The sequence below is a fragment of the Vollenhovia emeryi genome, unplaced genomic scaffold (assembly GCF_000949405.1).
Source record: "Vollenhovia emeryi isolate VEMERY1.0 unplaced genomic scaffold, V.emery_V1.0 DF939243.1, whole genome shotgun sequence".
Classification (NCBI taxonomy): domain Eukaryota; kingdom Metazoa; phylum Arthropoda; class Insecta; order Hymenoptera; family Formicidae; genus Vollenhovia; species Vollenhovia emeryi.
This window is the reverse complement of record NW_011967123.1, coordinates 287,643-310,297: the sequence shown is the minus strand read 5'-3', so window position 1 is coordinate 310,297 and position 22,655 is coordinate 287,643. Positions and strand designations below refer to the sequence as shown.

The following is a 22,655-nucleotide window of genomic DNA, read 5'->3' as shown; positions in this document are numbered from 1 at the left end:
ACATTTACAATTAATTCCCACACGATTCGTAGCTACGATTTGAAGTTCTTGCATGCAGTGCATATTATAATATACATTATAACGTAAATTAATATTTCCAGAAATATAGAGATATTTGCACATAAGAATAAAAGTAAACAAATGTACATGTCTGTTGCGTGCATCGTACATGTCTTTTGTACATGTAAAGAGGTGCAACATGTATATAATACATATATTCAAAAGATATTTTGCGCATATCGATATATAATAAGTAGTTGAGTATAGTACTTGAAAAATGATGCAAATCAATACGTGAAGAAACTGACGTGCAGTTCTTTTAAATATATCAGTTATGTACAATAATGATATTTACAAGATCTAGAAATCAAGTTTTAGAGATGAAAATGCTGATTGAATAAGGTGCCAGAGTAATATTTTCATCAGATCAGTTGATATGGGTAAAGATAGCGGGGATTTTCTTACATATTATCTCAGAGCAAACTGTGAATGGGTCTCCAGTGTATGATTCGGGACAGGTGCATCGGGCTTGGTGCAAAATAACTTGGCACAGTGCATTGAATCCGCACAGTCCAACGCACGGGTCGGTACATTTCTGCTTAATGCATGCTCGATTGGTGGGACATTCGCTGTTTACATGGCATTCGGGTCTACAATTGGGTGGAGATCCTATGAAAGTAGGCAAACAGGAGCAGGAGGGTGTATTATCGGCGGATACCGCGCACTGCGAATTCAATCCACACGGTGAGGGGTAACACGGGTCCTTGGTGGGTTCTACATCCAGTGTTGCTGGCGATGAAAAAAGAAATTCATTATTTGTTTCAAAGTTAAGGAAAATACATCTCAAACACAACGAAGAGTCATCAAAGGAACGTCCAAAAGACACACTCATTCCTCTCACGGTTTGAGACATCAAATTTTAGACAGTCTATGCAATGACTCTTAGGTGTTTGCGTTGTTTGGAGCATCCTGGGTGGCTACTTACTTATGGGGAAACAGTTGACGAACGGGTCACCGGAATGCTGAACGGGGCACCTGCAAATTGGATTGTGATTTCGCACGACGCATAGCGCATTCCGGCCACAAGCATTTTCACAGGGGTTGCGGCATCTCATGTTCACGCAAGCCTTGCTCTGCTCGCAATCGGTGCTAACGAGACACTCGGGTCTACAACTTGGTGGGATTCCGAAGTAACCAGGTAGGCAAGAACAGGAGGCTTGCTCGCCGAATTCACGGCAAACACTGTTGGGCCCGCAGGGGGAGGGCTCGCAAGGTTTGACGCGTGCTATCGAGGCGTAAGGTGGTACGATTAGTGGGTTTTTTCTTTCTATGGCAGACCTGTCGCAGAAAGTAAACTAAAGGAAGGAAGGGAGACTCACGTTTCACGCGTTTACAAAGGGTGAACGGATCGCCTTCGTAATCCTTGACACAATTGCATGTGGATATGTGATTGATAACTGCACATTCCGCGTTCTGGCCGCAAATTCCGACACAGGGGTCCACGCACTTATTATTTGCGCAAGCTCTATCGAATGGACAATCAGAATTCTGCACACATTCCGGTCGACATTCTCGATACGGATCGCCACGATATTCAGGTGTACAAGTGCAGATTCCGTTACGACACTCAGCATTCAGCCCACATGGCGACGGGTTACATGGGTCTGACGTTACTGTAGGAATTTCTATATCGAAAGATACAAGTGTGAATTTAACAATAATTGTTTTGCACAATTAGTTTGTATTTAAATCAATATCGGTGTGTGTGTTGTGTGTGTGCGTGCGTGCGTGTGTGCATGTGTGTGTGTTGTGTGTTGTGTGTGTGTGCGAGCAATAATATGACGAAAGTTCTTACGCATGGGCGCCAGATAACAATTGCTGAAGGGATCACCCGTGTATCCATCGGGACACATACAAGCCGGGGTATGGTTGATTACAGTGCACAGGGCATTAAAACCACAGGATCCAGGACAAGGGTCCCTGCATTTTTCTCTGATGCAAGCTTTATTGCTGGTGCAATCAGAGTTAATTGAGCATTCGGCGCGACAGTAAGGTGGCGATCCAATGTAATTGGACATGCACGTGCAAGACGGATAGCCTCCTCTGTCTTGACACGTGGAGAATGGGCCACAGGGCGAGGGGACGCAGGGGTTGACTTGTAACGGTGGTGTAGGCATTACTAGAATAAAATTGAATAACAATTTTCATACTCTTTTAGCGGCGCGATGTTCTCGCGGTGGATTTCTTTCGGGACTTACAAGGCATGTCGAAACACTTAACGAAGGGATCTCCAATCTGACTGGGTCCGCAACTGCAGAATGGGCTGTGGGACAGGGCGTCGCACTTGGCGTTGATACCACACACACCTGGACATGGATCGACGCATTTCTGATTGACGCACGCGCGATTCATAGGGCATTCTGTGCTAACGATACACTCGGGTCTGCAATCGGGAGGAGTTCCTTGGTAGGTAGATAGGCATGAACAGCTGGCTTTACCGTTTACATTGAGGCATCGACTATTCGGACCGCATGGTGACGGCTGACAAGGGTCACCGACAGGCATCGGAGCTATACGAGATCGAGCAAAAGGTAAGACAATGCGCTTCCGTAAACGAGTAATAACAACGGGTAGGTGCTTGAATCCACTTACGACTTTCTCGCATGAGCTCGCAGTATCTGAACGGATCTCCGGTATATCTCGGTTGACAGCTGCACGCCGGTATGTGACTGATGACTTCGCAAATCGCATTGACACCACATGTTCCTGGACAAGGGTCTTGACATCTATTCCTTATGCAAGCTCGATTGGATGTACAATCGGAATTAATTACGCACTCAGGTCTACAACCCTCGTACGGATTTCCGTAAAAATCGGGCAGGCAAGTGCAGGAGGCTGAGCCAGAAATTTCGCGACACATAGCATTCGCGCCACATGGCGACGGCTGGCACGGATTTAGTGGAACAAGTGGTGTGTCGACTAGAATAGAGGACCATAGATTTTTCAACAATGTTTTACCAATGTTTCAAACATACTTTCAACTCAATTTGTGATCAAATATATTTTCCGCGATGTTTGCTATATTTTATCAAAACTTACTCGGCCGGGGATTACACTGGATGAATGGATCACCAGTAAAGTCACTGGCGCAAACGCACATCGGGGTATGACTGACGGTTCTACATTCAGCATTTCTACCGCATGATCCCGGACAAGGATCACGGCATTTCTGATTAATGCAAGCCTGCTGACTGAGGCATTCACTGTTACTGATACACTCTGGTCTACATCTAGGCGGAGTGCCGATAAATTGAGGCGAGCATGAGCATGATGGAGCGCCGTTGAGGACTCGACATATCGCATTTGGGCCACAAGGTGAGGGTTGACAAGGATCTACTGGTGGCTGTGGGTCTTCCGCTGCAATTTACGCAAGGTGTTACGCTTGTTTCGGCACAATATAAATTATATTAGCTAAATCTCCAGTTATATGAGTGAAAGCCTTACGTTGCCGAACGCATTGAACGAACGGATCTCCCGTATACAAAGACGGACAGCTGCATATGGGATTATGATTCACGACGCTACATTGCGCTGTTAATCCGCATGCACCGAGGCATGGATCGATGCACTTTTGATTGCTGCAGGCTCTGTTGCGAGCGCAGTCGGTGCTTATGAGACATTCTGGTCTACAGGACGGTGGGGCGCCTCTAAATCCGGCGATGCACGCGCAAATCGCCTGACCATTTGACGCACGACAGTGGCTATTTGGGCCGCATGGGGATGGATTGCACGGTTGTTCCACGATGGCCGAATCTATTTAACGATAATTATTCCCGTAGATTGAGAAATATTCGCAAAACGAATACTCTCGTGCTGAAGAGTCATACAAACCTTGAAGAGGTGTACATGAAACGAATGCACTACCGGTCATATTTCTTGGACAGCTGCACATGGGTAAATGATTAACAACAATGCATTCCGCGTTAACGCCGCACGTCCCGACGCACGGATCTCGACATTTGTGGAGCATGCATGCCTTATCGCGGGGACAATCGGTGTTAATCACGCATTCCGGTCGACAGCCGGCATACGGGTCTCCAAAGTATTCGCGTATGCATGTGCAAACCCCGTTGTTGCATTGAGCGTTCTGACCACACGGTGATGGATTGCATCGGTCTGGAGGAGGTACTGAAATATGCACAGGTCAAATTACAGCGGAGATTGTAACATCGTTGCGATAACATGACGGAAACTCAAGTCCTTACGAGGTATTTGAGGTGAGACGTTGCAACTGACGAAAGGATCGCCAGTATATCCTTCAGGACATACGCAGGATGGCGTATGATTAATCACTGAACAGCGCGCCAAGAGGCCACATGATCCTGGACAAGGATCTCTACATTTTTCTCTGATGCAAGCTCTATTAGCGGGACAATCTGAATTTATCGAGCACTCGGGCCGGCAATTAGGTGGAACACCTATGTAATTCTGCATGCAACTGCACGCTGGTGTATCGCCAACGGCTCTGCATAAGGCGTTGGGGCCACAAGGTGAAGGCAAGCATGGATTTTTCGGATATGCGTCTTCTGGTTTCGAAACTACGAAAAGGTAATAACTGATATTCTTCATATACACACAAAAAAATTAAATCAGAAACTGGTAACGCGTCAATCTCTTAATTTTAGCAAGTTTTAAATTTTTATAAAATAAAATATCATGTCCTACGGAACATACTTGGCGCTGCGAAGCAATAGATGAATGGATCGCCCGTAAAGCCGCTTGCACAGACACAAATGGGACTGTGATGTACGACCTTGCATTGAGCATCACGACCACAAGTGCCGATGCATGGGTCTACACATTTTTGATTTACACACGCTCGGTTCGATCCGCATTCCGCATTTACTAAGCATTCCGGTCTACAATTTGGCGGAGTTCCGATAAACTGGGGCAAGCAGGAGCAGATAGCTTGGCCGTTATTATCGGCGCATTGACTGTTGGGGCCACAGGGGGAAGGCTTGCATGGCTCACGCTTCTCATCGGGAACTATAATAATGTTGTATTTATGCAACTTATTCACTTATGCAAGTTTCTATCACGTTACTTGATCTGTGCTCAATAAAATTTCTCTCTTACGCGTATTTAACGTCACTTACTGCTGAGAGCCTGATAAATGCAGTTTACATATGGATTGCCGGTGTAACCAGGTATACAAGTGCAAACGGGAACATTGTTGACAACTTGGCAATTGGTATTGGTGCCGCATGAGCCGGGACATGGATTCTGACATTTTGATCCGATACAAGCTAAATGCGCGGGGCAGTCTGACGAAATGGTACATTCGGGACGGCATCCTTCGTAAGGATTTCCAACGTATTCAGGCAAGCATGTACAAGAACCAACTCCGTTTTGTTCTCTACATACGGCATTTGTTCCACAAGGGGACGGTTGGCAAGGTTGTTTCTGTACCGGTGGTTCGTCTAAAAGAACATAGTTTTATCCCATCCATAACATCAATTGTAGATTAACATGTACAATCTCAATCAATAGAACTCTGTCGATTAAGTTTCATAAACATGATATTACTATAATGTAATAATCGAAATATTACTGTAAAAATCTAAGTTACGATCCATGAGATGTTCTTAAAAAGAATAACTCAGAAGTTAAGTCTCAAACTTACTGGGCATGATCGTGCATTGAACAAATGGATCGCCCGTGTAACCAACACGACACGTGCAGGTGGGCACATGATTAACGACGTAGCAATTAGCTAGAGGGTGACAAGATCCAGGACATGGATCTCTACACTTGCGATTAATACACGCCATTTGGCTCGGGCATTCGCTGTTACTAATGCATTCTGGTCTACAGTTTGGTGGCGTCCCTATAAACTCTGCCGTGCAAGAGCACGACGGCGTATCATTGGTGACTTGACACTGAGAATTGGGGCCACAAGGCGATGGTTGGCACGGATTTATTGGCTTTGGAACATCCTCCGCTTTAAGATAAAAAAAAGACACAAATTGTTACACGCCCAACACGAACGCGCATGTACTGACGTTTACAATAATTAGAGAAACCTACGTCTTGGTACGCAACGTATGAACGGATCGCCGGTGAATACAGGAGGGCAAGTGCAGATTGGATTATGATTCAACACTTGGCAACGAGCGGATATACCGCACGCACCCAAGCAAGGATTGCCACATTTCATATTAATGCAAGCTTCGTTCAGCGCACAATCGGTATTAACTATGCACTCGGGTCGGCAGGCTGGCGGATTTCCTATGTACCCAGGTATACACGTACATATTGCTTGATTATTATAGTTCTGGCATCGACTGTTTGGACCGCAGGGCGACGGATTACACGGGTTCTCAACGACAGTTTGATCTGCAAAAGTAATTATAGACGAAGTCGTTTTTTTTCCCCCGAGATATCCTTGGAATTACTTTGCGACAAAATGACGCTTGTACAAAAATCTCCAGTTAATAATTGTCTTCGATGTGCACATGGCACACGATTATCAATAAGTTTTACCTTGAACTGGATAACATGCCGCAAATGCATTGCCAGACATTCCGTCTGGGCAGGCGCACATTGGAGTGTGATTTATGACTGTGCACTTTGCATTTTGTCCGCAAACTCCGGTGCATGGGTCGAAGCACTTATTGCGAACGCACGCCTTGTCTAATGGGCAGTCTGGATTTTGTACGCATTCGGGTCGACACGCAGTGTAAGGATCACCGCGATACTCCGGTAGACAGGTGCAAGTGCCGTCGCGACATACCGCGTTGGCCCCGCACGGGGATGGATTACAAGGATCTTGTGGTACGGGTGCAGCTGCAAATGTTTATCTTGAATGAACATCTTTGCTTTTAAAGGGCTTGCATAGAACATAAGGTTTCAGTTTCGTATTTGAAGTATTTTCCCAGCTAACACCAAAGTAACAATTACATAACATCAATGCAAATGTAATATAACAGGCATGTGTTATATTACATTTATAATGATGTTATGTAACTGTTACTTTGGTGTTTGCTGGGTTATAACATTATTTTGAAACTATCACTGTCACTTGATAAAAAGCTTGGAAGTATCCAATTACATTGACTCATTGTAATAAAGTTATAACCGACATTAGTTTTCGTTAATGTTCAAATTGTATTGTAAATATTGATAATTTACTTAGAAACTCTTATTAAGGAGTTAACTTCAGGTACTTGCATCTACGACCCTTCATTTTCTCTTACACTCATATGGGTGATGATACAACAATTATAAAGTAACGAGGATAAGTGCTTACGAGGAGGTTCCGGGAAGCAATTAGCAAACGCATCTCCGGTGTAACCCTTTGGACAGAGGCAGACGGCCATGTGATTAACCACAAGGCATTGGGCACCGATACCACACGAGCCCGGGCATGGATCTCGGCATTTTTGTCTCAAGCAGGCTTGATTACTGCCGCACTCAGAATCTATGGTGCATTCTGGCCGACAGTTTGGAGGACTACCAATATAATTTTCCAGACACGTGCACGTCGGCACACCCGCGTAGCCGCTATCGCGGCAAGTGGCAAATGGGCCGCAGGGGGATGGAACGCACGGATTTTCTGACACCTGGGGGGTATCTTTGTCTATGTCTGTAAACGAATAATTTCAATTCTTTTAACATTATGATTGCGTGACGCACTTTAGAGAAATATATGCAGAGCAGTATGCAAGGACGCATTAACAAGTGTTTCACACTTCACAGCGTACTTACGCGTTTGGAAGCACGTTACGAAGGGGTCACCGGTAAAACCTTGGTTACAACTGCAAATTGGACTATGATTAATCACTTCGCATCTCGCATTGATGCCACAGATCCCGGGGCACGGATCAATGCACTTGCGGTTTTTGCACGCACGATTTACAGGACAGTCGGAGCTGACAGTGCATTCCGCGCGACAGTTGGGCGGAGTTCCGATAAATGTGGGTAAGCAAGAGCATACAGCTTGACCGTTTAATTCGCGGCACTGGCTATTAAGTCCACAGGGAGAAGGACTGCATGGATTACGTTCTACCGCTAAAAAAGAACTTGAGTTAAATTGCGTAAAGTTACGTGAATTTTGAATAGTTGAAAAAAATATATAATTTGTAATAATTACATAAAGCTACTAAAAGTTACTGACATATCACTTGCACTGAAAGGTTCATAAAATTTATTCTACAGACAGTACTGTAATTAATTTGGGATAACTTAGGTTTTGAAATTATTCTGTTAAATCGTCGAATTAGATTAAACTGTAGGTCCTTCAAGAATTTGAAACACTTACTCGTATCTTGCATAATTCTGTTACAAGAGACGAACGGGTTACCGCTGTATCCGGGTTGACAAGTGCACAATGGTGCGTGACTCACTACTTGGCAAATTGCATTGTACCCGCAGAAACCTGGACAAGGATTCTGACACTTCGATCCAACGCACGCTCGATCCGCGGTGCAATCGGAATTGATCGTGCACTCGGGTCGACAACCATCATATGGATTGCCTGTATAATCTCGTAGACATGTACAAGAACCGACACCGTTCGATTCGCGGCATACTGCATTAAAACCGCATGGCGATGGAATGCAGGGTGTTGGTTTTACAACATTTATAATGTCGTCTACAACAAGATATCAGATTCATTTCCTGTTCTTACAGTAATATTAATGGCCTGGTAAATTATTATCAATGTAACAGTTCAGAGAATCTTTAGATGCATATTTTCAATCACAGAATGAAGTCGTAGTAAAATATTAATTAATTAATAACAGCTAGGCATCGATTTTTAATAACAAGTATTAAATATATAATAATATCAAATAATAAGTTATGTATAAAATATTGCAATATATAAAATAAATGTAAATGACAGTTTAAACATAGGTAATATATAATATCTTATAGTATCTTATTTTTCATTTAATATCAACTAAACTTGATCTTAACACAAGAATTTAGTTTAATCATCATGAAAAATCTGTCATAATGTCGGCAACCAGAAAGTCATTCTATGATTATAAGGCACTTTAGATACTACTAAATGATTACTCCACTTACTTTGTTTGGGATTGCATAATACAAACGGATCTCCTACGAATCCGATAAGGCAAACGCACATAGGCGTGTGACTTATCACTCGGCAATCAGAATTAATACCACAAGAGCCCGGACATGGATCGCGACATTTCTGATTGATGCATGCTAGCTGCGTGGGACACTCGCTATTGCTAACGCATTCGGGTCTACAATTCGGCGGGTCACCAACAAACTCCGGCAAGCAAGAGCATGAATATGCATTGTTCGCAATGTCGCACTTGCTGTTAAGTCCACATGGAGACGGAACGCAAGGATTAATAGGTGTTGGAGGCTCTGCCGCTATTGGAAAAATAAAGAATACATAGGTGCCTAATGACAAATATATCTGCGCGGCTGGTTAACTACTGCTTTTAAATTACTCACGTCTTGGGATACACTGAGTGAAGGGATCGCCGGTCAACTCGGAGAGACAAGAACAAATCGGATTATGATTAACTACGGTACATTGGGCTCTGATGCCGCACGTTCCAGGACAGGGATCTATGCATTTCTGATTATTGCAAGCCATGTTGGCGAGACAGTCGGAACTAATAGTGCATTCTGCTCGGCAATTAGGTGGTGCGTCCAAGTATCCAGGGAGACACGAGCAGACAGCTTGCTCCTTTATCCTTCGGCACTGACTATTTGGTCCACAGGGTGTCGGGTTACATGGGTCTTTTGGTATAATGTCTGTTTAAATGTTAAAAAGAATATGATTACACAGGAGGGAGTTAGTATAATACTGATCATTCACGACACAATCTGAAATTAATCACTCGAGAATACCATTTATTGGAGAGCACTGCACGAACGCGTTGCCAGACATTCCCTGTGTGCAACTGCAGACTGGTACATGATTTACGACAGAACACACGGCATTGACACCGCAGATTCCGAGACTACACGGATCTCGACACTTGCTCTTAATGCAAGCTCGGTCTCTCGGACAGTCCGAATTTAAAATACATTCTGGGCGACATCCGAAGTTTGGATTCCCTTGATACTCGGGAAGACAACTGCATACACCGTTAAAGCATTGTGTATTTGCACCGCAGTTTAAGCACGGATCCATCGGTTTGGGTGCTATATCTGAGGAACGAATTTTAGTATTCAGTATGCGATGGAGCTAAGTTTATGTAATTTATTTGCTATATTCTAAACACCATAAAGTGGTATAATTCTCAGATTTGTCTATTTCTAATAATGGCATCACAAATATCTTGTGACCGTCTTACCTTCCTCAGGAATTGGTCTACACACTATAAATGGATCCCCAGTAAACCCATTGGAACAAGAACATGTAGGTGTGTGACGAATGACATTACAAATTGCTTCTACCCCACATACTCCATCGCAAGGATTTCGACACTTTCTCTGTATACACGCCTGACTAGTCGGACATTCTGGATTAACTGAACATTCGGGCCTACAATTGGGTGGCGTTCCTATATATGTTGATAAACAAGCGCAGGACGCTTGACCATTAATATCACGGCATTCTGAATAAGGTCCGCAGGGTGAAGGTGCACAAGGATTCACAAGTGGACGGGGTTCTTCATCTTTAGCTAAGGGCATATAAATATGTGTTATGCACTTTTACTTGAATATCTTTGATAACATTTTAATACAATTTTCCTAATTAAAATAACAAAAAGTAAAGATTTCATTTAATACGAGAACAAAAAGTCAATACTAAAAAAATTTATTTCATTTTGAAGCAAAAAGAATACGAAAGGAAAGAAGAAATTTTCTGAAGAGAAGATTCGGAATTTGAGAAAATATTTTCTCGCTCTCTTAATGATTGGCCTATTCCACTTTATGTTTTCAATTTATGAGATTTTCGATTTTCATTGATTCTTACGTGGCGTTTCAAAGCAGGCAACGAATGGATCTCCGGTAAAACTAGGTGGGCACGAACATATGGGATTATGATTGATGGTTTCGCATCTTGCGTTAGAACCGCACAATGTAGGACAAGGGTCGCTACATTTATACGAGATGCACGCCAGATTGAAAGCGCATTCGACACTAACAGTGCACTCAGGGCGACAGTTTGGTGGACTGGCCACCCACTGGAAATCAGGTAAGCAAGTGCAGACACTCGTGTTATTCACAACACGACATAAACTGTTCGGTCCACATGGTGATGGTTGGCAAGGATTACTAACGGCAATGTCTGCTTCTAAAAATTGCGTTGTTTCACAAATCAACCACTTGCATGGTACTATCAACCGCACAATTGCGATGAACGATATATGTATTTAGATGCAATGTAATTGCGCAATATACCTGTTTCTACTGGAGTGCAATATAAGAAGGCGTCGCCGGTGTATCTAGGATAACAGTTGCATACAGGCAAATGATTAACCACCTGGCATAACGCGTTACGCCCACACGATCCCGGGCATGGGTCTCTACATTTCGTATTTATACAAGCCAGATTGGCAGGGCAATCCGAATTTAGGATACACTCTGGCCTGCATCCTTCGTACGGATTGCCGGTATAATTCGGCAAGCACGTACACGAACCGGCACCGTTAAATTCCTTGCAGACTGCATTGGAGCCGCAAGGAGAAGGAGTGCAAGGATCAACAGGTGTAGGCGGCAATGGTGTAGCTAAAAGACGACATCAGTGAACATGGGGAATACGATGAAAGGAGAGATTTGAACATCTCTGTATAAATCAGATACCAAAATCAGTATAATTGCAGTGATTTTTCATTTCAACGAAAGAGATACAGGAAGAATTTCTACGTTTATTTGTGATAGTAATACTACAATTTTGCCATGAGATGCACTTTCCTGTGTCTACGGCATTGAACATTCAGCAGATCACCGAAATTATACCAGTTTTAGTTCTGAACAGTACTTACGTTCTCTCAAAATGCATTGCGTGAATGGATCACCAGTGTAACCGTTCACGCAAGAACACATCGGGGTGTGACTGACAACGTGACAATTAGCATTTTCACCGCAGGAACCAACGCACGGATCCTGACATCTCTTATTAATGCAGGCTAAATGATTAGAACACTCGCTATTACTAACGCACTCTGCTCTGCAATTAGGCGGGCTGCCAATGAAATCGGGTAAACACGTGCACACAGACTCGTCGCCACGCGGTTGGCATTGCGAGTTGGGGCCGCACGGATTTGGCCTGCATGGCATAGGAGGTAACACAGGTACTTGTGCTAAAAGGACAAAGTTCAATGTATAAAAGAAAGAAGAAGAATTTTCTTAAGACTTTCTGGAGAATGGATCCTAATCACGGACCATGAGTCCGCGAAGCGATACTTACGTGGCGGTAAATAACATCTAACAAAAGGATCGCCTGTTTGAGAGGGTGGGCAAACGCAAATCGGATTATGATTCACTACTTGACAGGATGCACCTAATCCGCAACTTCCAGAACACGGATTCATACATTTTTGGTTGCTACAAGCTTCATTCTGGGGGCAATCCGTGCTTACTATGCACTCCGGTCTACAGGTCGGAGGGCTACCTAGATATCCTCGTATACAGGAGCAAACTGCCTGGTTATTTATAACGCGGCACTCGCTATTCGGTCCGCAGGGTGAAGGGGCGCATGGATTAGCGGGTGGCATGTCTAGTATACAAAAATAATGGGTATTTAGTTCCCGAGAATAATTTGAACTACACGAAAGAGCATATAGTTACTTCACATAATTTTATAGTATCGCAAAATAAGGGTGGTCTTTAAACACTCCTGGGAACACTATGTACCTTGTAGAGGTGTGCATTGACTGAATGCATTGCCGGTCATATTTCCAGGGCAACTGCACATGGGAACGTGACCGATCACGGTGCATAGCGCATTAACGGCGCAAGCTCCAGGGCATGGGTCCAGACATTTGTTACGCATGCACGCTCTATCGCGAGGACAATCCGCGTTTAGAACGCATTCCGGTCGGCAACCTACATTCGGATCTCCTCGGAACTCTGGTAGGCAAGTACAGATACCGTTAAAGCATTGCGCGTTAGGACCACAGGGTGATGGGACGCAAGCATCTTCGACCAGGGATGGAGTCGCTGCAAAATATAATGAATACAGGAATTAACAAGCTCGAGTCATGCTTCGAGCCATGTTGAGATTTCGAATGACACGTTTTCGAATTAGGGTACTACTCAGGATGGTACGTGACGCTTACGTGTTGCTGGTAATATCTCGCAAAGGACAAAGGTATTTCCAGTGTATCCCTCGGGGCATCTGCACGTGGGAATATGATTAATGACCGAACATAGGGCATTGGTGCCGCATGAGCCGGGACATGGATCCACACATTTCATATTGATGCAGGCTTTATCACTTGGGCATTCTGAGTGTATGGTACATTCGGGTCTGCAATTAGGCGGTTGACCCATGTAATTCTCCAGGCAGGTACACGCGGGAGAACCACCAATATTCCTGCATTGGGAGAAACTACCACATGGGGATGGCACGCAAGGGTCTTTCTGAACAAGTGGTGGTGTTACAGCTGAAAGATATTCGCAATTATGGTTCATGATGACTATCGTACGATATATAAAGGACATTGGGCAGTACATGAGAGAGGTTGGATTAATATAGTGCTTCCTGTATTCAATGGTGATCTTACGTGGAATTAACGAGCATATGGTGAACGGATCGCCGCTATAACCGGACATACAACTGCAGATGGGACTGTGATTAACGACCACGCAATTGGTATTGAGTCCACATGGGCTTGGGCAGGGATTCACGCATTTGTAGTCCTTGCACACTAATTGCGGGGAACACTCTGAGCTAGCGACACATTCAGGTCTACATGCAGGTGGGGTTCCAATGTACGTCGGGAGACATGAACAGACAGCCTGTCCGGACACTTCTTTGCATTTGCTGTTGGGTCCACAGGGTGATGGGGCACAAACGTTCTCGTCTGAGATTATTTCTGGGAAAAATGTAATACATTAGTAAAATTCACGTAGATAAGTATAGACGTCCAACAGTTTTAAAAAATTTGCTTCTAAAAAGCAATATTAATTTTTAATAGTTCTAAATTTATTAAAAAGTAACGTCTCATAAAACATCCTTATCATTTTGAAATAGTATAAATTACTTTCAAATAATATAATTTATATATGAATATAAATTATATTAGTTTATACATGTAATATGTATATATATAGGAATGTATATGTGTAAAAATATAATATGCAAAACTTTTTTTCTGAAAAATATGATTTAAATATTAATTAAAAGTATAAAATTTTAATTAAACTTTTTAAAATTCCTTTAAATAAAATTAAAATTTTGAAAATAAAAGAATGTAAATGAACTGTATAGAATGTCTCATAATAAATTTTAATATACTTATAGTATTTAATGGTCTGAATACAAGAAGTCTCGTCTGAAGGTTTAGAAAATGAGATGAAACATATAAGGCAAAATTGTTAGTGAATTCAATATTTTTATGTCATATACTTTTTAGTAAAAATAAAACTTTTGATGTTATTTTTATTATAAAAGATTTCCGCAAAATATTAGACGGTTCGACCAAGGACACTTACTATCTACGGAACAGGTAATGAAGGGGTCTCCGGTATATCCGGGGAGACATGTGCACATTGGTTGATGATTGACAACCGAGCATTCAGCATTCTGGCCGCACATGCCGGCGCAGGGATTGGCGCACTTGTTTCTTACGCACATTAAATTGGATGGGCAGTCGGGATTAATGACGCATTCGGGTCGACACGCTAAGTATGGATTGCCAACATAGCTAGAGAGACACTGACAAATTGCGACACCATCTCGTTCTCTACATATCGCATTCGCGCCGCATTCGAAACTTGCGCAGGGCGATGGTTCTGGTTCCAATTCTGTTGGGCGTGCTAAAACAATGTAAAGGGTAAATGGATTAAGCAACGTCGCATAAGCGTAAGGTCGGATGGTCTCGTGGTTTCATATAAAAGGGTTTTTATCCCTTACGTATCGCAGAGCAGCGTGTGTACGGATCACCGGTGAGACCGTAAGAACAGACGCAATGGGGCACATGTTGTACCACGTGGCACTCGGAATTCTCCCCGCATAAGCCTGGACAGGGATCTCTGCACTTTTGTCGCACACAACTTTGATGGCTGGGGCATTCGGGATTGGAAATACATTCGGGTCGACAATACGGGGGCGAGCCTCTGTACTCAGGTAAGCACGAGCAAGATGGCAAATCGTTGACGACCTGGCACTGAGCGTACGGACCGCAGGGCGAAGGCTGGCAAGGGTTTATTACTACGGGTGCTACTGGTTCTAAACAGGATAATACATTTCGATCTTAATCTGGTGGTCGGGGCTTATGCAAGACACTTCGAGTCAAGATTGCCTTACTCATAACATCGCATCTGATGAATGGATCGCCTGTGTAGCGTTCGGGGCACGAGCAGACAGGGTTGTGATTGACGACTACACAGCTTGCTTGGATGCCACATGTACCGGGACAAGGATCTCTACATTTCTGATTAGCGCAAGCTTCATTCAGCCGACAATCTGAACTAAGGGTACATTCGGGTCGGCAGAGAGGCGGCGATCCAAGGAACTCTGGTGCACAGGTGCACACGGCTTGTCCATTTAATTCTCGACATATGCTGTTTGGACCGCAAGGATTCGGGCTGCACGGTCTTGTCACGGACGGAACTATGTATGGGTAAATATTAATTAGCATATTCACGAACACATGGGTCAGGTTTCTTGCTTTCGGTATCGTACCTGTCATTGTATTACAAGAAATAAACGCGTTTCCAGCAGTGCCGGGAGGACAACTGCACATTGGTGTATGATTTATCACGTTGCATAAACTATTTTGTCCACAGGTACCTGGACAAGGATCAATACACTTGTTTCGTATGCAAGCCTTATCGGTTGAGCAATCTGTACTAAGTACGCATTCTGGTCGACAGCCAATGTATGGGTCGCCAAAGTATTCAGGTAAACAAGTGCAAATGCCATTGTTGCATTGGGCGTTTGGTCCACAAGGTGATCTACTGCATGGATCAGTTGGCTGCACTTGCTCGTTGTCTACATTATTATAATTTTCAGTTTAAAGTAAATTCTAAGTACACTATAAAATACATAGTTACAAAAAGATTAAGATTTCGTTATATAACTTACAGATTGGCACAGGTTGACAGCCAATAAATGGATCGCCAGTATAACTGGCTATACACCTACAGATTGGAATGTGATTGTGAACAGTACAATCAGCATTTATACCACAAGAACCTGGACAGGGATCTTGGCATCTTTCGCGAATGCAAGCCTGGTTGCTCGGACAGTCAGCAGGAATAATGCATTCGGGGCGACAACTTGGTGGTGTACCAATGTAATTAATCATACAAGAACAAGATGGGTAACCATTGGCATTGCGGCATTGTGAGTTGGGTCCGCACGGAGAGGGTATGCAAGGATCCGAGGGCAGACTCGGTACGCTCGGAGTAGCTAAAATTTAATGTGAAATCTCTAAATCTCAAAGCAAAACTATTAAAAAATGCTTCTAAAATAAATATTTGATAATATGAATATTTTTCAATTGAATTGAAATGGCAAGGATTGACAATTTTTAAAAGTGAAGAAATGACAAACTGAAGTAAAAGAGTTTCAATGTACATATTTGTCCGCTTACGTGGTACGAATAAGCAGCGTACGAATGGATCACCGCTGAATCCGGGTTTGCACATGCATATTGGACTGTGGTTCACGACTCTACACGTCGTACCTTGGCCGCACGAGTTGGGACAAGGATCAACACATTTATTATTCTCGCAAGCGCGATTTGTCGCGCAATCCGTGCTGACTGTGCATTCGGGTCTACAACCGGGCGGTGCGCCAATATAAGTCGGCAGGCAAGAACAAACGGCTTGGCCGTTGCTTGCTCTGCATTGACTATATGGTCCGCAAGGGGATGGTTGACAAGGATTGACATTGTCTGCTGCAACCGCTGCAAGAAAGTTAAACATTTAAAGTCACGTAATTGTCGCCAGGATAGACGTGCACGAGCTTTAAGCAATCTCTTACGGGCTTCGATGATAAGATTGCAGAATATAAATGGATTTCCCGTGTAACGCTCGAAGCAAGTGCAAGTTGGCGCATGATTAATCACGTAGCACTGCGCGTTTTGCCCGCACGTTCCTGGACACGGATCTTTGCATTTCGAACCGATACACGCCTGATTGGACGGACAATCGGAATTGAGCGTACACTCGGGTCTGCACCCCTCGTAAGGGTTACCGATATAATCAGACGAGCACGAACAAGAACCTGCATTTTGCTGAACTCTGCACACCGCATTTGCACCACACGGAGATGGTGTGCATGGCGTGGATATGCTAGGTTGTATATCGACTAAAATGAGAATAGAATAGCAATTAGATTATCCATTTGAAAAATGAATTTGTCGATAAATTATAATCTTGTAATACTGATCCAATATTAATATAATTCTTACAAATAAATAACAAGCTCATGGAGATTAATAGAAATAGAATAAAGACTGTGCATCTGACTTTTTAAATATCTGAATATTTGAATTATTTGCAAAAATTCTCTTACATTGTTGGGGAGAACACTGTGTAAACGGATCGCCAGTATAACCGGGAGTACAGGCGCACATCGGCGTATGACTAACAACATTGCAAACGGCATTGATACCGCATGCGTTTATGCATGGGTCGCGACATTTTTGGTTGATGCAGGCCAATTTATTCGAGCATTCGCTGTTGCTGATGCATTCATATCGACAGTTCGGAGGTGATCCGATAAATTCTTGCAAACATGAACAAGAGGGTTGATCATTGATCACTTGACATTGCGCGTTTGGTCCACATGGCGATGGCTGACAGGGATTAAGTGCAGGTAACGGTTCCTCAGCTTTAAAAGTAATACCGGTTAATTGACTGAGGCACTATCGTGGTTTATTTATGTTATGCATGTTCAAAATAATAAAATAACATAAATTGCGAAGGCAATTTACGTGTAGAAGATTTATTACTTGACGATATTCTAGAAAGGATAAAACAAGAGTTCTCTTACGAAGGGGGAAACAGTTAATAAACGGGTCTCCGGTCATCCCAGAACGGCAGACGCAGACAGGATTGTGATTAATGACGTTGCAGACTGTGTTGCGCCCACAACTTCCCGGACAAGGGTCCCGACATTTTTGATTAGTACACGCCTCGTTCTTCGGGCAATCTGAGCTAATTACACATTCGGGTCTGCAAGTCGGAGGTGCGCCGACAAATCCACTTATGCAACTGCATACAGCCTGCATATTATTTTGCCGGCATTGGCTGTTCGGACCACACGGGGACGGATTACACGGGTTACTAACGGGTGGTGCTACAAGAAAGATTTTAATTTAACAGAATGAAGATTCAATGTGCTAAGAATTTTGAACGTGTCAGCTGTTATGCTTGGAACTTCCTAAAAATACCTGGCACGGGAGAGCACAAGACGAAAGCATTTCCATCCATTCCCGATGAACAACTACACATAGGGATATGGTTGTATACATTGCACACAGCATTTTGGCCACAAACACCTGGACAAGGATCGACACACTTATTTCGCACGCATGCCTGCGTGTTTGGACAATCGTTATTCAATACGCATTCTGGCCGGCAACCACTGTAAGGGTCCCCGAAATATTCTGCTATGCAAACGCAAATTCCTCCGTTACATTGCGTATTGGGTCCGCAAGGTGAAGGTGTGCATGGATCCGGTTTTGAGGGTGCAACAACAACTGCAATAATTTCACGCAAGAAGAGGATGAAGTATGCTATCGGGGAAATAACAAGAACTTATTATTATGTATTTCCGATGGGAAATCTTACGTGGTCTTATAGTACATCCGATGAAAGGGTCGCCAGTGTAATCAGGCAAACATGAACAAATCGGTACGTGATTTACGACACTGCATTCGGCCATAATGCCACACGAGCCTGGACAGGGATCTCTACATTTTTGCTGCATACAAGCCATATTAGCTGGACACTCTGCATTTATGGTACATTCCGGTTTACAATTTGGTGGACTGCCTCTGTACGTTGGTAAGCAAGAACACGACGGCACTCCTCCTATATCACGACATTCGGAAAACATGCCACAAGGTGACGGTACACACGGGTCTCTCGCAATGTCACTTACAATGGGTGGACTCACTGTAATTACGATAATTTACAGTTTAAAAGATATAAAATTATTACAAAATCCAATTAATTTCATAAATACTCCAATCTCGATAGAGCATTCTTATAAATGTCAATCAAAAGCGAAGCATTGCTTCTGATTGCGTTAAAAGTCAGGCCAGAAATTTTAGGCGTTGCCAACAAATATTATTATTTATCAATTCGAATATTATTCGAATATAGTTACACGTGATCTCGGAATAACTTTAAGTACTTTTCAGATGAACACTTTATCGAGGTTCGAGTGTATTTATTCCGGGAAATAATTGTGAATTGATATAACACCCACAATATACAGGGTGGTCAATTTAAGTGTGAACATGAAAATATCTCGAAAACTATGCATAGGATCAAAAAAATGGTCGGAGTAGAAGTTGTTTGTCTCGAAGGGGCCTATCCATTGGAATCAAAATTGACCCCTACCCCCCACCCCCTGAGGGGGGAAAGGGTAACTTTGAAATCTTCAATGGAAACTTCCATTGTTTATTATACTACATATTTTATTCTACTAATTAATATGAATAACTTTTGTCTGAAACATTTTTTTATTTGCCTAATACTTTTCGAGATATTCAACATAAAATTGATAACTTTTTCGATATTTAGCTCATGATATCTCGACAATCGTTTCTCGACATCGATATCTCGACAACTGTTTGTCGGAGGGAAAAGTAGTACAGGATTTACAGGCAGCAAAGTCTTGTACTACTTTTCTCTCCGACAAACCGTTATCAAGATATCATAAGCTAAATATTGAAAAAGTTATCAATTTTCTCTTGAATATCTCTAAAAAAATACTTCAGACAAAAGTTATTCATATTAATTAGTAGAATAAAATAGTATAATAAACAATGGAAGTTTCCATTGAAGATTTCAAAGTTACCCTTTCCCCTCCTCAGGAAGTGGGGGTAGGAGTCAATTTTGATTCCAATGGATAGGCCCCTTCGAGACAAACAACTTCTACTCCAGCCATTTTTTGATCCTATGCATAGTTCTCGAGATATTTCCATGTCCACACTTAAATTGACCACCCTGTATATTCGCCGGAAATAAATACTAACTATATTAAACGAAAATTGGAAATCATACCAGGTGTGTGGAAGCAAACGGTAAATGGATCGCCGGTAAAGCCGTTCTTGCAAGAACAAATTGGATTATGTTTGATGACTCTGCAATTCGAATTTCTACCACAAGAGCCAGGACAAGGGTCTTGGCATTTTTGACTCAAGCAAGCAAGATTGAGAGAACAATCTGAGTTTGTCACGCATTCAGGGCGACATGCGGGTGGATTACCGATGAAATTCGGTAGGCAAGAACAGACTGCTTGATTATTATTAACACGACATTGGCTGTTGGGTCCGCAAGGCGATGGATTGCAAACGTCTCTTGGAGTATCGACTAGAATGATAAATGCATCTTTCAAATTTTTGGTATTAAAGAAGGAAAAGTAATTTAAAAGATTGATTTATAAAAATATGGCGACGTAATTATATACTCATTCTTGAATTAAATTAACACATAAAAACTTAATTTGAAGCAAAAAGATAATATTATGAAATTATAAAGAACAATAAGAATGTAAAGCGAATTGCAATAGGCAAGGCTTGAAGTTTTACGGTATTCAAGAAAATATTCGTACCGATATCGCGCATTACAGTACAGTATTGGAAGGGGTTGCCACTATAGCCGGAAATACATGTGCAAGATGGTCGATGATTAATAACTTGACATTCGGCAAATTGTCCGCAGACACCAGGACATGGATCTCTGCACTTTGATTGTACACAAGCAAGAATAGATATGCAATCTGTATCAACCACGCACTCTGGTCGACATCCTTCGTAAGGATTGCCGACGTAATCTGGTAAGCAAGAACAGGAACCGGCGCCGAACTGTTCCTTGCAAATGGCATTAAAGCCACAAGGTGATGGTTTACAGGGCGACAATAGGACTGGTGTGGCTGAAAATGAAATATGAACTAGGAAACATCTAAAAAATTGTTAGCGATGTTTTCTCAAAAGAAGATTAGGGAAGATTCACGTTAAGTCCGAAAGTCTTAACGTGATCTTGTAATCGAGCGTGATCTTGAAAATCGAAAACTAAACGTTTCTTACATTTTGCTCGGATCTAAATATAATTTGAGTTCTGTAGGTATGAAATCGATGCTTACGTGGTTTCAATATACATTGTGTAAATGGATCACCGGTGAAATCGCTAGGACAAACACACATGGGCGTGTGGCTCACCACACGACATTCGGCGTTGACCCCGCAGGAGCCCTCGCAAGGATCCCTACACTTTTGATTCATGCACGCTAAATGGGCAGGACATTCACTGTTGCTAATGCATTCTGGTTTACAATACGGTGGCAGACCCAGGAATCCAGCTAGACACGAGCACGAGGGAGCATCGCCTACAACTCGACATTCGGCGTTCGCTCCACAAGGAGACGGCACACAGGGGTTCGTTTGTAATACAGGTTCGGGTGCTAGTGGAAAGAAAAACGGTTGAATAAAAAGTTTGGAACTAAACGAGTTTCAAACTCAAAATATTACGATTATTTCGAACAAAACGCACGGGTTACTCGAGATGTTAAATAAAATCGAGCTAAGTATTCATAGTAAAAATTCTTTGAAACTTTTGTCAAATATTTGTTATATGTTTTGTAATAACGAATGTTATGTGAAACAGTGTAAAACTATTTACAACTTTGCTCTTCGTGAAATTATCGCTGATCTTTAATGCGTTTGAAATTTGAGAAGAGCGGGATTAAAATTTTCTTTCATATTTCCATACGTTATATCCAGATATCTGCATTGGACCCATTAAAACCGATATCAATGTTAATTGCTTAGTGATTCTTTGTAATTGGTATTTGTTCTTACGCCGTGGAACACATCGAATGAATGGGTCTCCGGTAAGCTCTCCGCAGCTACATATGGGATTGTGATTGATCACTTGACATGTAGCTTGAACTCCGCATGCGCCAAGACAAGGATTTATGCATTTTTGATTGCTACATGCTTCTGTCAGAAGACACTCGGAACTGACAGTGCATTCCGGTTTGCATGCTGGCGGTATGCCGAGGAATCCCCCCACGCACGAGCACACAGGTTGCCCGTTGTTTTCTCGGCAAACACTGTTGGGTCCGCAAGGCGAGGGTGAGCAGGGATCTCCCTTCGGGGTATCTAACATTCAATATAACAGCGATCTTACACTTTGTTCTCAAAAAGCTAATGCAAGCACTATCAATAATGATAATAGTAGAAAGTATCAATAATTTGCAGGGTTGGGAAAGTTTATAAAAGTAACTAGTTACAGTTACAGTTTTTTCA

At 42.7% G+C, this 22,655-nt stretch overlaps 1 protein-coding gene across 1 annotated transcript in view; it reads right to left on the bottom strand.

The window, feature by feature from the left end:
- LOC105560058 overlaps positions 1-22,655 on the bottom strand; it is a 117,810-nt gene that overhangs the window by 10,782 nt on the left and 84,373 nt on the right. The window contains exons 70-112 of the mRNA XM_012008806.1: positions 22,206-22,508; positions 21,491-21,808; positions 20,960-21,280; positions 20,410-20,718; positions 18,967-19,293; positions 18,567-18,875; positions 18,167-18,472; positions 17,687-18,004; positions 17,153-17,479; positions 16,761-17,075; positions 16,250-16,576; positions 15,848-16,144; positions 15,470-15,775; positions 15,084-15,385; positions 14,656-15,040; positions 13,278-14,036; positions 12,853-13,158; positions 12,407-12,715; positions 11,982-12,299; positions 11,398-11,724; positions 10,970-11,290; positions 10,344-10,673; positions 9,895-10,197; positions 9,493-9,798; positions 9,091-9,408; positions 8,321-8,653; positions 7,768-8,070; positions 7,310-7,645; positions 6,544-6,846; positions 6,088-6,396; positions 5,691-6,001; positions 5,157-5,478; positions 4,735-5,046; positions 4,268-4,598; positions 3,892-4,205; positions 3,505-3,813; positions 3,100-3,417; positions 2,653-2,979; positions 2,259-2,570; positions 1,856-2,179; positions 1,380-1,685; positions 986-1,285; positions 466-789 (exon numbers count right to left, since the gene is read on the bottom strand). Coding sequence (XP_011864196.1) covers positions 466-789; positions 986-1,285; positions 1,380-1,685; positions 1,856-2,179; positions 2,259-2,570; positions 2,653-2,979; positions 3,100-3,417; positions 3,505-3,813; positions 3,892-4,205; positions 4,268-4,598; positions 4,735-5,046; positions 5,157-5,478; positions 5,691-6,001; positions 6,088-6,396; positions 6,544-6,846; positions 7,310-7,645; positions 7,768-8,070; positions 8,321-8,653; positions 9,091-9,408; positions 9,493-9,798; positions 9,895-10,197; positions 10,344-10,673; positions 10,970-11,290; positions 11,398-11,724; positions 11,982-12,299; positions 12,407-12,715; positions 12,853-13,158; positions 13,278-14,036; positions 14,656-15,040; positions 15,084-15,385; positions 15,470-15,775; positions 15,848-16,144; positions 16,250-16,576; positions 16,761-17,075; positions 17,153-17,479; positions 17,687-18,004; positions 18,167-18,472; positions 18,567-18,875; positions 18,967-19,293; positions 20,410-20,718; positions 20,960-21,280; positions 21,491-21,808; positions 22,206-22,508 — 14,061 coding nt within the window. The remainder of the gene's footprint in view (positions 1-465; positions 790-985; positions 1,286-1,379; positions 1,686-1,855; positions 2,180-2,258; positions 2,571-2,652; positions 2,980-3,099; positions 3,418-3,504; positions 3,814-3,891; positions 4,206-4,267; positions 4,599-4,734; positions 5,047-5,156; positions 5,479-5,690; positions 6,002-6,087; positions 6,397-6,543; positions 6,847-7,309; positions 7,646-7,767; positions 8,071-8,320; positions 8,654-9,090; positions 9,409-9,492; positions 9,799-9,894; positions 10,198-10,343; positions 10,674-10,969; positions 11,291-11,397; positions 11,725-11,981; positions 12,300-12,406; positions 12,716-12,852; positions 13,159-13,277; positions 14,037-14,655; positions 15,041-15,083; positions 15,386-15,469; positions 15,776-15,847; positions 16,145-16,249; positions 16,577-16,760; positions 17,076-17,152; positions 17,480-17,686; positions 18,005-18,166; positions 18,473-18,566; positions 18,876-18,966; positions 19,294-20,409; positions 20,719-20,959; positions 21,281-21,490; positions 21,809-22,205; positions 22,509-22,655) is intronic.